This window comes from Capricornis sumatraensis, chromosome 17, assembly GCF_032405125.1.
Source record: "Capricornis sumatraensis isolate serow.1 chromosome 17, serow.2, whole genome shotgun sequence".
In the NCBI taxonomy this organism is placed as follows: Eukaryota; Metazoa; Chordata; class Mammalia; order Artiodactyla; family Bovidae; genus Capricornis; species Capricornis sumatraensis.
In genome coordinates this window covers 58,684,112-58,698,555 of record NC_091085.1, presented here as the reverse complement: position 1 = coordinate 58,698,555, position 14,444 = coordinate 58,684,112, and the positions used below count along the sequence as shown (strand labels likewise).

At 44.3% G+C, this 14,444-nt stretch overlaps 1 protein-coding gene across 1 annotated transcript in view; it reads left to right on the top strand.

Moving 5' to 3' along the window:
* The window catches only part of DNAH10 (dynein axonemal heavy chain 10), a 159,133-nt gene that overhangs the window by 75,234 nt on the left and 69,455 nt on the right, over window positions 1-14,444 (top strand). Inside the window, exons 36-43 of the mRNA XM_068990326.1 lie at window positions 39-185; window positions 1,124-1,315; window positions 3,128-3,246; window positions 5,458-5,616; window positions 6,072-6,207; window positions 6,913-7,035; window positions 8,991-9,125; window positions 9,424-9,640. Of these exons, the coding sequence (XP_068846427.1) occupies window positions 39-185; window positions 1,124-1,315; window positions 3,128-3,246; window positions 5,458-5,616; window positions 6,072-6,207; window positions 6,913-7,035; window positions 8,991-9,125; window positions 9,424-9,640 (1,228 nt within the window). The remainder of the gene's footprint in view (window positions 1-38; window positions 186-1,123; window positions 1,316-3,127; window positions 3,247-5,457; window positions 5,617-6,071; window positions 6,208-6,912; window positions 7,036-8,990; window positions 9,126-9,423; window positions 9,641-14,444) is intronic.

Genomic DNA, 14,444 nt, shown 5'->3' with positions numbered 1-14,444 from the left:
TCCTTCATGTATTTTTTCAATATCTTTTATCACAAAAGACTCTGGCCAAAAAGATGACCGTCCTGTATAAGCTGGCCCGGGAGCAGCTCTCCAAGCAACATCATTATGATTTTGGACTCAGAGCCCTGAAATCGGTATTGGTGATGGCTGGTGAACTGAAGAGAGGTTCTGCTGAGCTTCGGGAGGTAGGGGCCACGTGCACTAAGTTCTCTAGGTTTTTATTTGTTTCACGGGTATTGAACGAATGCTGGAATGGAAGTGCCAGGGAGCACAAGTCAATCAAGAAAAAGCTTTCCTTTTTAAATATAGTTTTATTTGTTGAAGTCTTTCTCTTTTTTAAGCTTTCGTTTTGGCTGTGCTGGGCTTCATTGCTGTATGGGCCTTTTCTCTAGGTACAGCAAGTGGGGGCTGCTCTCTAGTTGCGGTGTTGGGGTTCTCATTCCAGTGGCTTCTTTTCTTGTGGAGCATGTGCCCTAGGCCATGCAGGCTTCAGTAGTTGCGGCTCCCAGGCTCTAGAGCACAGGCCCAGTAGTTGTGGCACCTGGGTCTAATTGCTCCATGTCAAGTGGGACCCTGGACCAGGAATTGAACCCCTGTCTCCTGCATTGGCAGGTGGATTCTTTACCACTGAGCTACCAGGGAAGCCCAAGAAAAAGCTTCATGCTTAGCTGTCACTTCATTTAGCTGTCTGGCCTTCCTTTGGTCTCTCCTTCATTGTATCATTCTCTTCTAATTTGACTTATTAGTTAAGTTCAGTGTCTTCACAGCACCAGTGTTTGTAACACTTCAGTGATAATAATCGATCTACAATTGCAGGGTGGTGTGATGGAGGGGTGGGGGACAAAATTCTCAAGAAAGCGTGAACATGAGTGTTTTTCCTGTTTGCAATAAAAGCCAGAGGAACAGTCATGTTTCTTTCACATGGGGCTTCCCCCAAAACAGAGCTCAGTGGAGGCTGCTCTGTGGGCAACAGACTCACGTGTCTCTCCAGAAACTCTGCTTGCAGTGCTCTATGTTTTATATTTCATGTAAGATTTCATTGTCTATTTCCTAAGACTATTTCTAGACAAGCCCTGGGGTCTTCTGGAAACGTCTCTGAAGACCTGTGTTTCATTCCATGCAGGATGTGGTGTTGATGAGGGCCCTTCGAGACATGAACCTGCCCAAGTTCGTGTTTGAAGACGTGCCTCTCTTCCTTGGTTTGATCTCTGATCTGTTTCCTGGACTAGATTGCCCTCGGGTTCGCTACCCTGATTTCAATGATGCCGTGGAACAGGTGCTTCAGGAAAATGGCTACATCATCCTACCTGTCCAGGTAAAGTGGTGCTGAAGATGAGAGTTCACTGACTTTCTCTGGGTCCTTTCCATTTTTTTTTTTTTTCATTAAAAAGATTTGTAAAATGCACATAAAATTTCCTGTCTTAACCATTCCCCACCCCTACCCCCATTTTTTATTGTGATAAAGTACATACAACATAAATTCACCATCTTATCTTACATCTTATCCATTTTTAGTGATGTTAGGTATATTTATGTTGTTGTAAAACAGATCTCCAGAACTTTTGCATTTTGAAAAAGAGAAACTCTGTTCCCATTGAATAATAACTCCTTATTTCCCCCCCTCAGCCCCTGGTAAACTCCACTCTATTTGACTCCTCTGGGAATCTTATATGTGGGGAATCATACAGTATTTGTCCTTTTGTGTTTGGCTGATTTTACTCAGCATCATGTTCTCAAGGTTCATCCACGTTGTAGCATGTGTCAGAATTCCCTTCCTTTTTAAGGCCAAGCAACATCCCATTGTATGTATATAACACCTTCCGACTGGCGACTGGCATAATGTGATAAGTATTTTTTTGGGGGGGAGTTCGATCATCTAAGGTTTTCTTCCTCCCCTACCTTTTTCCCCCAGAGTCATACTTACAAAAAAATTAAATTAGATATTACAAATGGAATTTTGATCACCTGAAATCTGTGAGGTTGTATATGTTGTCTGTAGGCCATAAATTAATGCCCAAGTGTTCTGCTGAGGGTGTCAACTCCCCAAACTGCAGGGTCGGAATGACTGCCTCTAGATGGGCCACCTTGGGCCATCAGGCTGCCCAGAAGTTTCAGGCAGGGGGAGTGGGTACCAACCACAGATGAGAGAGCCCTCTGCAATTTTCCTGGCCTTGGTGGTTTCCTCTACAGGGAGTTGTTTAAAGAGATGTGTTTTTTGGTTGGAAATGTAAAATGGTGTAGCCACTTCAGCAAAGTCTGATGGTTCCTCAAAAAGTGAAACTTAAGAGTTACCTTGCGTGCATGCATGCTGAGTCACTTCAGTCATGTCTGACTCTTTGCAGCCCCATGGACTGTAGTCTTCCAGGCTCCTCTGTCCACGGGATTCTCCAGGCAAGAGTACTGGAGTGGGTTGTCACGCCCTCCTCTGGGGGATCTTCCCGACCCAGGGATCGAACCCAGGTCTTCTTACATCTCCTACATTGGCAGGAAAGTTCTTTACCACTGGGGCCACCTGAGAAGCCCAGAGTTACCGTATGATACAGCAATTTTATTCCTAGGTATAAACCCAAGAGAAATGAGAGCGTATTTATGCACATGAAAACTTGTCCACAAATATTCATAACAGTGTTATTCATAATAGCCAAGAAGTGGAAATCATACAACAGATGCAGGGATAAACAGACTGTCATCCATCCATATAATGGAATATTATTTGGCCATAAAAAATGAGGCGCTGACACAGGCTACCCTGATGTAAGTGGACAGCACGATACTAAGTGAAAGAAGCCAGACACCCAAGACTACATACTGCACGATTCCATTTCTATATTCCGTTTATATGTTGAGAATGGGCAAATCCATACAGACAGAAAGTGGGCGCTTGGAGCTGGGGGCAATGGGCTTGGTAGACATGACTAATGAGCATGTGGGTTTTATTGGGAGAGTGATGAAAATGTTCTAAAATTGAATGTCATGATGGTTTCACAAACTTTCAAATATATTAAAGCCACTAGATTGCTGAAACACTTTAAATGGGTGAATTGTACAGTATGCAAATTCTAGCTCAATAAACCTGTTTTTAACAAGAAGGTATGTTTTAACTCAGCTGCCAATGTTTGTCCCCCAGGTGGATAAGGTGGTTCAGATGTACGAGACCATGTTGACTCGCCACACGACGATGGTGGTGGGGCCCACGGGAGGGGGCAAGTCCGTGGCCATTAACGCTCTGTGTCAGGCCCAGACCAAGTGAGTAAGGGTGTCCGTGGGGAGGGCTTGGTTGCCAGGGTGGTTTCATGGTGAGATCAGTGGCATATTACTTCGTCCCGCTTTGTACTCTGATTTCCTGGGAGATTACATTGGTCCCAAATAGCCCTCTTTAAGCCCAGAGCATCCTTTTTGGGGAGGGGCATGCCTCAGGGCTTGTGGGATCTTAGTTCCCTGACTAGAGATGGGACCCTTGCCCCCTGCAGTGGGAACATGGAGTCCGAACCACTGGGCTACCAGTGAAGTCACCAAACCAGAGCATCTTAACTTGTTTCATTGCTGATTTAGTTGATATATTTTAGAAGGCAAAACAGTGAGCCTTTTGTCCATCAGGCTGTAAATAGGTTTATTTATGAAATGATTATTTCACCAGCTATCTTATAAGGATGTTTTGAAAATTAGCTTAGGTTGTATTTTCTTGACGTTCAGACTCCTTTAAAGTCAGCCAGGACCCACACCATTATGCGACACTGTTATGGTATCAGAGTGGCCGAAAAGAAAGTCACCTCCCTAAATGCCTTATCATTGCCAGCCTTGCAAGAGCTTATCTCTTGAAGGAAAAAGTGACCTCACACTCCTAGTATAGAATGTCACAAAGACCTGTGGTGAATCAATCAATACTCTTATACTGAAAATGAGTTTTCTGATTCTCACTTTTCTCCTAAGCAGTCACTTCCCAGGTAGCGCTAGTGGTACAGAACCCATCTATCAGTGCAGGAGACATAAGAGACTCGGGTTTGTTCCCTGGGTCAGGAAGATCCCCTGGAGAAGGATGTAGCAACTCACTCGAGTATTCGTGCCTGGAGAATCCCATGGACAGAGGAGCCTGATGGGCTATAGTCCAGAGGGTTGCAAAGAGTCGGACACAACTGAAGCGACTTAGCACACATGCAGTCGCTACATTGCAGAAAGATTTCAGTACATGCTGATGTTCCAGCAAGAATCCAAATCAAGCCTTATAACTGTTGTGACTTTATCAGGTCTAGGTAGTCTATAACATCTTTTATAGTTTATAAAAATTTGTAAAATGAGTGTGTCATTTCTTCATATTCCTTCTTGTATTTTTCATGAGAAAACCATTGGACCATGGCTTACTGATTGTAAGGATTTTATTCCAGAGCCATCCTGTATTTATTCTTTAATTAATTCATTGTTAGATCATTTATGAAACTATTATGTATAGATGTGAGTATCAGTATGCCACTATTATTTTTATTTACTTTATTGATTATGAACTATGGTTCATGTGAACTTTAGTTTTCTGTGGATGAATTAATCCCCCAGCACCATGGGCATTTACAGGCATTGTAGTAGGAAATACCCCTACATACCCCTACATATAAGTCTAAGTGATTTATAAAAAAAGCAACTCAGGGTCTTCCCTGGTGTTTCAAAGGCTGAGACTCCAAGCTGCCAATGCAGGGGACCCAGGTTCGATCCCTGGCCAGGGAACTAGATCCTCCATGCCTCAACTAAAAGAACCCATGTGCTGCAACTAAGACCTGGTGCAGCTGAATAAATAAATAAATATCTAAAAAATAACAACGCAGAGTGGATGTCTTTCTATTAACACAAGGGATTGAACATCATGAGTTCAAAGGTTTTATGTTACCCTGATGACTGTTACCTCTTATACAGTAGTTGTGAAATATTTACATAAATATGCCATATGCATGAATATGTAAATACACAGAGATGAAATACATATGAAGGTTAGCATCTGTTGCCCCCAAAATCAAAGCCGTGTTATCAGTTCAGACCTCGCTTATATTGGGGCCACATGTCTGGTGAAAGGTGGTTCCCTTGCCTTTGTTAGTTGCTCAGTCATGTCTGACTCTTTTTGACCCCATGGACTGTGGTCCACCAGGCTCCCCTGTCCATGGAATTCTCCAGGCAAGAATACTGGAGTGGGTTGCCATTCCCTTCTCCAGGGGATCTTCCTCATCCAGGGATTGAACTCGGGTCTCCTGCATTCACAGGCAGATTCTTTACCATCTGAGCCACCAGGAAAGCCCCCCCTTGACTTTAGTAAAAACCATTAGCAGAGAATGGGAAGCCCAGAGCAGGGTTTGGATGGTTTGCATGTTAAATTTTGGATCGGATCCAAAATCTAACCCCCTACATGAGTGGCCTGGATTGTTCTAATGCGTTGAGTCTGCCTGAGTCCTGGCTGAGGCTTTTCGTTCTATGTAGGCTTGGGCTGGTGACAAAGCTGTATATCCTGAACCCCAAGGCTATGAGTGTCTTAGAGCTGTATGGCATCCTGGATCCCACCACCCGAGACTGGACAGATGGGGTGCTGTCCAACATCTTCCGGGATGTCAACAAGCCCACGGATAAGAAGGAGCAAAAGTGAGTATCTGTGTAAGGAGGGAAGAGCCTGGGTGGATTTGTAATGAATTAGCCAAAACTTACAAGTAAACAACTGATGTGTAGTACTGTAGTTTCATGCTTGGAGGCAGGTAGACTCAGGAGGCTCTGCTCGTGAAGCTCTAGGTACCACTTCAGCACTGTTTCTGTCTTATGTAATTTTTTCTCCTTGACTGTGTTGGTCCCCAGCTTACCATGGAGGAAGCTGAGGTCCAGGGAAGAGGTGGGAAGAGCTTGCCTCAAGGCCAGGGATGTGAGCTTGGGACATGATGGTTATTTTATTAGGTCAAATCTCTGGACCAAGTAGGCTGCTCTGTCTCACGTTCTGGTTAGAAAACCCTGGGAAAAGGTGTTCAACATGAATGGGGAGGTTACACCAAGTTGCGTAATGGGAAGCCTTCCAAGTACCATGGCTCACTTTTTTCCGATTGCCACAGGTATATTTTATTCGATGGTGATGTGGATGCCCTGTGGGTGGAGAACATGAATTCTGTGATGGATGACAACAAGCTGTTGACGCTGGCCAATGGTGAGCGCATTCGGCTTCAAGCGCACTGTGCCCTGCTCTTCGAGGCAAGTAGTGATGAAGAATAATTTCAAATAGAAGTCCTTATTTGAATTACAATTTGAAGTGCTTATTTTAAAAAATTTATTGAAGTATAGTTGATTTGCAATGTTGTATTTATTTCTGCTGTATAGCAGAGTGATTCAATTATACATTTATATGCATTCTTTTTCATATTCTCTTGCATTATGTTTTGAATATAGTTCCCCACACTATACAGTAGGACCTTGGTGTTTATCCATTGTGTATATAATAGTTTGCATCTGCTGACCCCAGCTCGCAGTCCTCCCCTCTCCCTACGCCCTCCTCCTTGGCACTCACAAGTCTATTCTCAGTCTGTTTCTGTTTTGTAAATAAATTCACTTGTGTCATATTTTAGATTCCACATATAACTGATATCGTATGGTATTTGTCTTTCTCTTTCTGACCTGTTTCATTTAGTATGATAATCTTTAGGGCCATCCATGTTGCTGCAGATGGCATTATTTCATTCTTTTTATGGCTGAGTCATATTCCATTGTATGTATGTACCACAACTTCTTTATCCATTCATGTGTTGATGGAAATTGGCATTGTTTCCATGTCTTGGCCATTGTAAATAGTGTTGCAGTGAACACTGGGGTGCATATATCTTTTTGAATTGTAGTTTTGTCCAGATATATTCCTAGGAGTGGGACTGCTATAGATAACACTGAGTTTGTTCATTTCTTCAGGTTGGGGATTTACAGTATGCCTCCCCTGCGACTGTGTCTCGATGTGGAATGGTTTATGTGGATCCTAAAAACTTGAAATATCAACCATACTGGAAAAAATGGGTTAATCAAATACAAAACAAGGTGAAAATTATTTCCAAAATGAACTAACAATCATTTGTATTGGTGGCTAATTGGATAAACATAACTCAGAGGGATGTTTGTCCCTGAAGGCCATGACCTTGACCTTGACCTGCCCGTGATCTTGAGCACTAAATATTATCAGTAAGTTGGGAGACAGCATGGAAGACACCCTTATTAGATTTCCAGAAAATTCATAGCAGGAGGGATAGGTAGTGATTTTGATAGTGTAGACCAGGGGGTGACAAATTTTTTCTGTGAAAAAAATTCACAGAATTTTTTGGGCCGTAGGCTTTGGGGGACATATGGTTTCTTTTGCAACTACTCAACCCCACCATTATGGTATGAAAGCTGCCATAGTACATGAATGAGCATTGCTATGTACCAGTAAAACTTTATTTACAAAACAAGTGGCGGGCCAGATTTGGCTTATGGATTGTAGTTGGCAACCCCTCATCCAGCCAAGTCCAGTGGTTGAGAGACTTGTCTCTAGGAGGTCTCCAGCTCCTCCTGTCTTGCTCAGTTGGAGGAACACAGTGTTTGAAGGACCTAGTTTGTCACAGAATTGAGGCTCAATGGTTTCAGTTGATCTCAAACACTGTGATATGTCATAAAGCTGCTCAGAAATGTGTACTGTCTTTTTTTTTTTTGCTCCCGTGGGTCTTCATTGCTGCTCATGGGCATTCTCCAGTTGCAGTGCAAGGGCTTCGCGTTGTGGCAGCTTCTCTTGTGTGGAGCGTGGGCTCTAGGGCACGTGGTTTTCACAGTTGCAACTCGTGGGCTCTAGAGACACTCAGTAGTTGTAGTGCACAGGCTTAGTTGCCCTGAGGCATGTGGGATCTTAGTTCCCCAACCAGGGATTGAACCTGCATCCCCTGCACTGGCAGGCAGATTCTTAACCACTGGACCACCAGGAAAGTGCCATGTTTTGCCTTAATGGTAGACTTCATTGAAAGTCTCAGAGGTAAACATGACAGTCATGTGAAGGCTGTGGCTTGACCACACCCAGGACGTCGTGACCATGCAGGAGGCAGCTCTAGAAGGACCACTAGGCTGACGGAAAATTGGGAACTAGGACACAATTACCCCAGAGAGGAGAGGAGCAAGGGGAACATGTTGGGACCATTTGAGGCACACTGTCATATGGGAGGGGCTTCCTAGGTGGCGCTAGTGGTAAAGAACCCACCTGCCAAGGCTGGAGACGCAAAAGATCCCTGGGTCAGGAAGATCCCCTGGAGGAGGCCATGGCGACCCACTCCAGTATTCTTGCCTGGAGCATCCCATGGACAAAGGAGCCTAGTGGGGCTATAGTCCATTAGGTCGCAAAGAGTCAGACACGACTGCAGAGATAGCATTCATGCATGTCAGATGGGTGATGACGCCATGCAAGCTCTATGCTCATCAGGGCCTCCATAGGGAGAGGGACCTTTCATTGCTTTATACTCTTTGTTCAATGGCTGTGGCCATGTCACTTAAATTCTCAGATAATCAGCTCTTTGCCCATCAGGTGGGACCTTTTATAGCACCTCCCTCCCAGGTGGTAGGATAGATTCTATGGCAGTGAAATTAAAGGTTTTGTGATGAAACAGAAGCATATTATAAAGGACCAATTTTTCTACAAATATATAGGTGAGTTATCAGAGTTTACTCACCAGCTCAATTTCTCATTCATGAGAAACTGTTTCTCATCCTCTCTTTTTTCAAGCACAGCTTCCCATGAACTTCTGTTGGAATAAAGGAACCCTTGGGAGTTCCCCCACCGCAGTCCAGTGGTTAGGACCCAGCACTTTCCCTGCTGAGGGCCCAGGTTGGATCCTTGGTCAGTGAACTAAGATCCTGCAAGCAGCATGGCACAGTCAAAATAATAATAATAATAATCCATGATAGAAGAAGCAGACTGAAAATTAAAATAAATAGAGGAACCCTTGAGAATGCTTTGAAATTCTGCTCTTTTATAGACGGAGCAAGGTTATTTAGAGAGCCTGTTTGAGAAATATGTACCATACCTCATTGACGTGATAGTGGAAGGAATAGTGGATGGAAGACAAGGGGAGAAGCTGAAGACAATAGTTCCCCAGACAGACCTAAATATGGTAAGAAACTGTCTTTGTTAGCAAAAAGAAATTCTTCCCTAAAGAGCTTTCAAAAGGGAAGCAAAGACGTCAGATGGGTAAAATCTAACCTTGCTGGTTACTGACAAGGGAGACTCAGTACTTCCTTTCATGACCACGAGCAAGACAAGATACTGGGCTCCATCTGCCCAAACCAATATGGTGGGCCATATAATTTCCATCGTTCTGAGATCTGGGGTCCCAGGATTTGTGACCGGAACTGACTCTCGTGGGGTTGTGTGGAATATATGGGCTGACCCAGGTATTTTCCTGTAACCAGGTAACCCAATTAGCCAAGATGCTGGATTCGTTACTAGAGGGAGAAATCGAGGAGCCCGATCTTCTGGAGTGCTACTTCTTAGAGGCTCTGTACTGTTCTCTGGGCTCTTGCCTCCTTGAGGATGGAAGGGCTAAATTTGATGAATGTATTAAGCGCATTGCTTCTTTGCCTACTGCTGATACAGAAGGGATATGGGCCAATCCTGGGGAACTGCCAGGTAGGAACCAAACATAACCTGTTTTTTTGCTCAGAACGCTTCTGGTTAGGTTTTAGAGGACGTGACCTTGCTTTTCCATATCTATGCCTGTATGGGTTTCCTGGATTGTTTGCTTCTGTAGAAGAAAGTGCAGAGCACCTAGTGGCACCCTCAGGAGAAATTCAAATGCATAAACTTCAATAGCAGAAGTCTGGATCTTAGTTGCAGCACGTGCGATCTTGAGCTGAAATCTTGAAACTCTTAGTTGGGGTATGTGGGATCTAGTTCCCTGACCAGGGATTGAACCTGGGCCCCTTGCATTGGGAGTGCAGAGCCTTAGCCACTGGACCAGTAGGGAAGTCCTAAAGCCCAGTTCCTTTGGGTGGCCTTTCTTGATGAATCCAACCTTTCCCCACCTAGCTTAAGTGTTTGCTTCATTCACTCTGTTTAAGCTCTGTAAAATTTTCACATTGTGCTTGTCTTAATTTCTTCTCCTTTTAGAGTCTCTGTTTTTTTTTTCTCTAAAATTCCATAGCTAATTCATCTGCTATATTCCTGAGACTTTGCACAGCAGATAATCACATGTGGATCCACAGATCGTTTGTAGGAAATCATTATATTAAGATTTAAGTGTTTGCATGAAAAAATATGCATCCTCAAAGAACCATATATGGTGAAAAGGTTGCATTCTCTAAGAACTATAGATAACACTAGGATCCTTCGTCTGTCTCTTAATGACACTTGAATATGACTTGGCAGGGAGACCCAAGTTTTATTCTGTAATCATTACCTGGGCTGTTGTTTTTAAAGCTCAAAGTAAAATGATCATAGGTCTTTCTACTAGAAAGTCATTGAGCAAATAAAAGATGTTTTAAAAGTCTGTAATCCTTGCTGGGTATACACACCGAGGAAACCAGAATTGAAAGAGACACATGTACCCCAGTGTTCATCGCAGCACTGTTTACAATAGCTAGGACATGCAAGCAACCTAGATGTCCATCAGCAGATGAATGGATAAGAAAGTTGCGGTACATATACATAGTGGAATATTCAGTTCAGTTCAGTTCAGTCGCTCAGTCATGTCCAACTCTTTGCCACCCCATGAACTGCAGCACGCCAGGCCTCCCTGTCCATCACCAATTCCCGGAGTTCACTCAAACTCACGTCCATCAGGTCGGTGATGCCATCCAGCCATCTCATCCTCTGTCATCCCCTTTTCCTCCTGCCCCCAATCCCTCCCAGCATCAGAGTCTTTTCCAATGAGTCAACTCTTTGCATGAGGTGGCCAGAGTACTGGAGTTTCAGCTTTAGCATCATTCCTTCCAAAGAACACCCAGGACTGATCTCCTTTAGAATGGACTGGGTGGATCTCCTTGCAGTCCAAGGGACTCTAAAAGTCTTCTCCAACACCACAGTTCAAAAGCATCAATTCTTCGGCGCTCAGCTTTCTTCACAGTCCAACTCTCACTTCCATACATGACTACTGGAAAAACCGTAGCCTTGACTAGGTGGACCTTTGTTGGCAAAGTAATGTCTCTGCTTTTGAATATGCTGTCCATGTTGGTCATAACTTATCTTCCAAGGAGTAAGCGTCTTTTAATTTCATGGCTGCAATCACCATCTGCAGTGATTTTGGAGCCCCCCAAAATAAAGTCTGACACTGTTTCCACTGTTTCCCCATCTATTTGCCATGAAGTGATGGGACGGACCAGATGCCATGATCTTCGTTTTCTGAATGTTGAGCTTTAAGCCAACTTTTTCACTCTCCTCTTTCACTTTCATCAAGAGGCTTTTGAGTTCCTCTTCACTTTCTGCCATAAGAGTGGTGTCATCTGCATATCTGAGGTGATTGATATTTCTCCTGGCAATCTTGATTCCAGCTTGTGCTTCTTCCAGCCCAGAGTTTCTCATGATGTATTCTGCATATAAGTTAAATAAGCAGGGTGACAATATACAGCCTTGACGTACTCCTTTTCCTATTTGGAACCAGTCTATTGTTCCATGTCCAGTTCTAACTGTTGCTTCCTGACCTGCTTATAGGTTTCTCAAGAGGCAGGTCAGGTGGTCTGGTATTTCCATCTCTTTTAGAATTTCCCATAGTTTATTGTGATCCACACAGTCAAAGGCTTTGGTGTAGTCAATAAAGGAGAAATAGATGTTTTTCTGGAACTCTCTTGCTTTTTCCATGATCCAGCAGATGTTGGCAATTTGATCTATGGTTCCTCTGCCTTTTCTAAAACCAGCTTGAACATCAGGAAGTTCACAGTTCATGTATTGCTGAAGCCTGGTTTGGAGAATTTTGAGCATTACTTTACTAGCATGTGAGATAAGTGCAATTGTCTGGTAGTTTGAGCATTCTTTGGCATTGCCTTTCTTTGGGATTGGAATGAAAACTGACCTTTTCCAATCCTGTGGCCACTGCTGAGTTTCCCGAATTTGCTGGCATACTGGGTGCAACACTTTCACAGCATCATCATTCAGGATTTGAAAGAGCTCAACTGGAATTCCACCTCCACTAGCTTTGTTCGTAGTGATGCTTTCTAAGGCCCACTTGACTTCACATTCCAGGATGTCTGGCTCTAGATGAGTGATCACACCATCGTGATTATCTTGGTCATGAAGATTGTTTTTGTACAGTTTTCTGTGTATTCTTGCCACTTCTTCTTAATATCTTTTGCTTCTGTTAGGTCCAGACCATTTCTGTCCTTTATCGAGCCCATCTGTGTATGAAATGTTCCCTTGGTATCTCTAATTTACTTAGCTATTAGAAAGAATGCATTTGAATCAGTTCTAATGAGGTGGATGAAACTGGAGCCTATTATACACAGTGAAGTAAGGCAGAAAGAAAAACACCAATACAGTATATTAATGCATACATGTGGAATTTAGAAAGATAGTAATGACGACCCTATACACGAGACAGCAAAAGAGACCCAGATATAAAGAACAGACTTTTGAGACTCTGTGGGAGAAGGCAAGGGTGGGATGATTTGAGAAATTAGCATTGACACATGTATATTACCATATGTGAAATAGATGACCAGTCCAAGTTCAGTGCATGAAGCAGGGCACTCAATGCCAGTGCACTGGGACAACCCAGAGGGATGGGATGGGGAGGGAGGTGGGAGAGGGGCTCGGGATGGGGAAAAACATGTACACCTGTGGGTGATTCATGTCGGTGTATGGCAAAAACCACCACAATATTGTAAAGTAATTAGCCTCCAATTAAAATAAATTAATTAATTTAAAAAGTCTGTGGTTTTGGGACTTCCCTGGTGGCCCAGTACCTAGGATACCATGCTCCCAATGCAGGGGACCTGGGTTCAATCCCTGGTCAGGGAACTAGATCCCACGTACCGCAACTCAGAGTTCATTCAATGCAGCAACTGAAGATTCTGCATGCTGTTACTAAGACCTGGAGAAGCCAAGTAAATACATAAATATATATAATTTAAAAGTCTGGGGTCTTTGGGGGGCTAGTTTTCTTGTACTTTTTCAGAACCCCGAGTCCCCTTTCTGGGGGGACCTTCCTAGTTATGCCCACTGTGCTGGCTACATGCTCCTGCAACCCTCACCCCTCACAGAGACGATGCTGATCCCGGTCTGGTCTTTCTCCCTTAGTTTGCCCTCAGGTTGAGAACTTGCATGGCCCTGTAGACAACCCACTTCCACATGCCTTCTGCATTCAGCTCCAGCATCTGGGTCCCTTGACCTCATCCTAGCCCATCGCGCTCAATCCTGCTCGGTCTACGTCGTAGTCACAGCTTCCACTCCCCACCCATCGTCAGCCTCTGTGACTCCTGCCTCAGCTGGCCTCATGGGGACTATCCGCTGCCCCTCCCTGTCTTCCTACCACCTTCTGAACCTTCTAAATCCTTTTCTGCTGCCCTGTTGCTTCAGTCTCTCTTGCCTAAGTTTCCTGGCCCTCTTGCCTAATTTTGCCCTTCTGTCGAATCTGTCTGAGATAACCCAAGCCCGCCTTCTCTGCCTCCCCAGGGTTTGAATGGTACTGAGAAAATCACTATGAGGACTGAAAGTGAAAGTGTTAGTTGCTCAGTTGTGTCTGACTCTTTGTGACCCTACAGACTGTAGCCAGGCTCCTCTGTCCGTGGGATTCTCCAGGCAAGAATACTGGAGTGGGTTGCCATCTCCTTGTCCAAGGGTTCTTCCCAACCCAGGGACCAAACTCCTGGCACCTCCACAAATTCAGTCTTGAACTTGAACTCCCTCTCCTATCCCCCCAGGGGTAATTCATTTCCCTTTTCTCCAAATCTCCACCGGGCCCTCGCCCCTATCTCTGCAGATGACCTTCCTCCTTCCTTGAACAGGAAAAACCCACACTGTCAGACCGGAATTTTTCCAGCCCCCATCTTCTCCTGCCTCCTTTCTCAGGGGCGAGGAGACCCTCCTCTTGGCCAAGCTGAACCTGCCCTGAGCTTTGATATCTGCCGCCTCCCACCTCTTCAGGCTCCTGGCTTCACCGGTTTTCTCCTCTGTCTTTTATATTTTCCATCTGTCCTTCTCTACCAACCCCGTCCCGCTGGTTCTTTGACATGTTCTAGTAAAGCCTTCCTAATCCTAGCCCCTTCTAGAGATATCTCTCTGCCTCTTCCTTTTTTTTTTTTTTTTTTCAATTGTTTGGCTGCACTGGGTCTTAATTGTAGCACGCAGGATCTTTAGTTACAGTGTGTAGGATCTAGTTCCGCAACCAGGGATCGAACCCAGACCCCCTGCATTGGGAGCTCAGATTCTTAGCCACTGGACCACCAGGGATGTCCCTGCCTCTTCCCTTTTAAAGCCACGTGTCCTGAAAGATTGTCCTTGA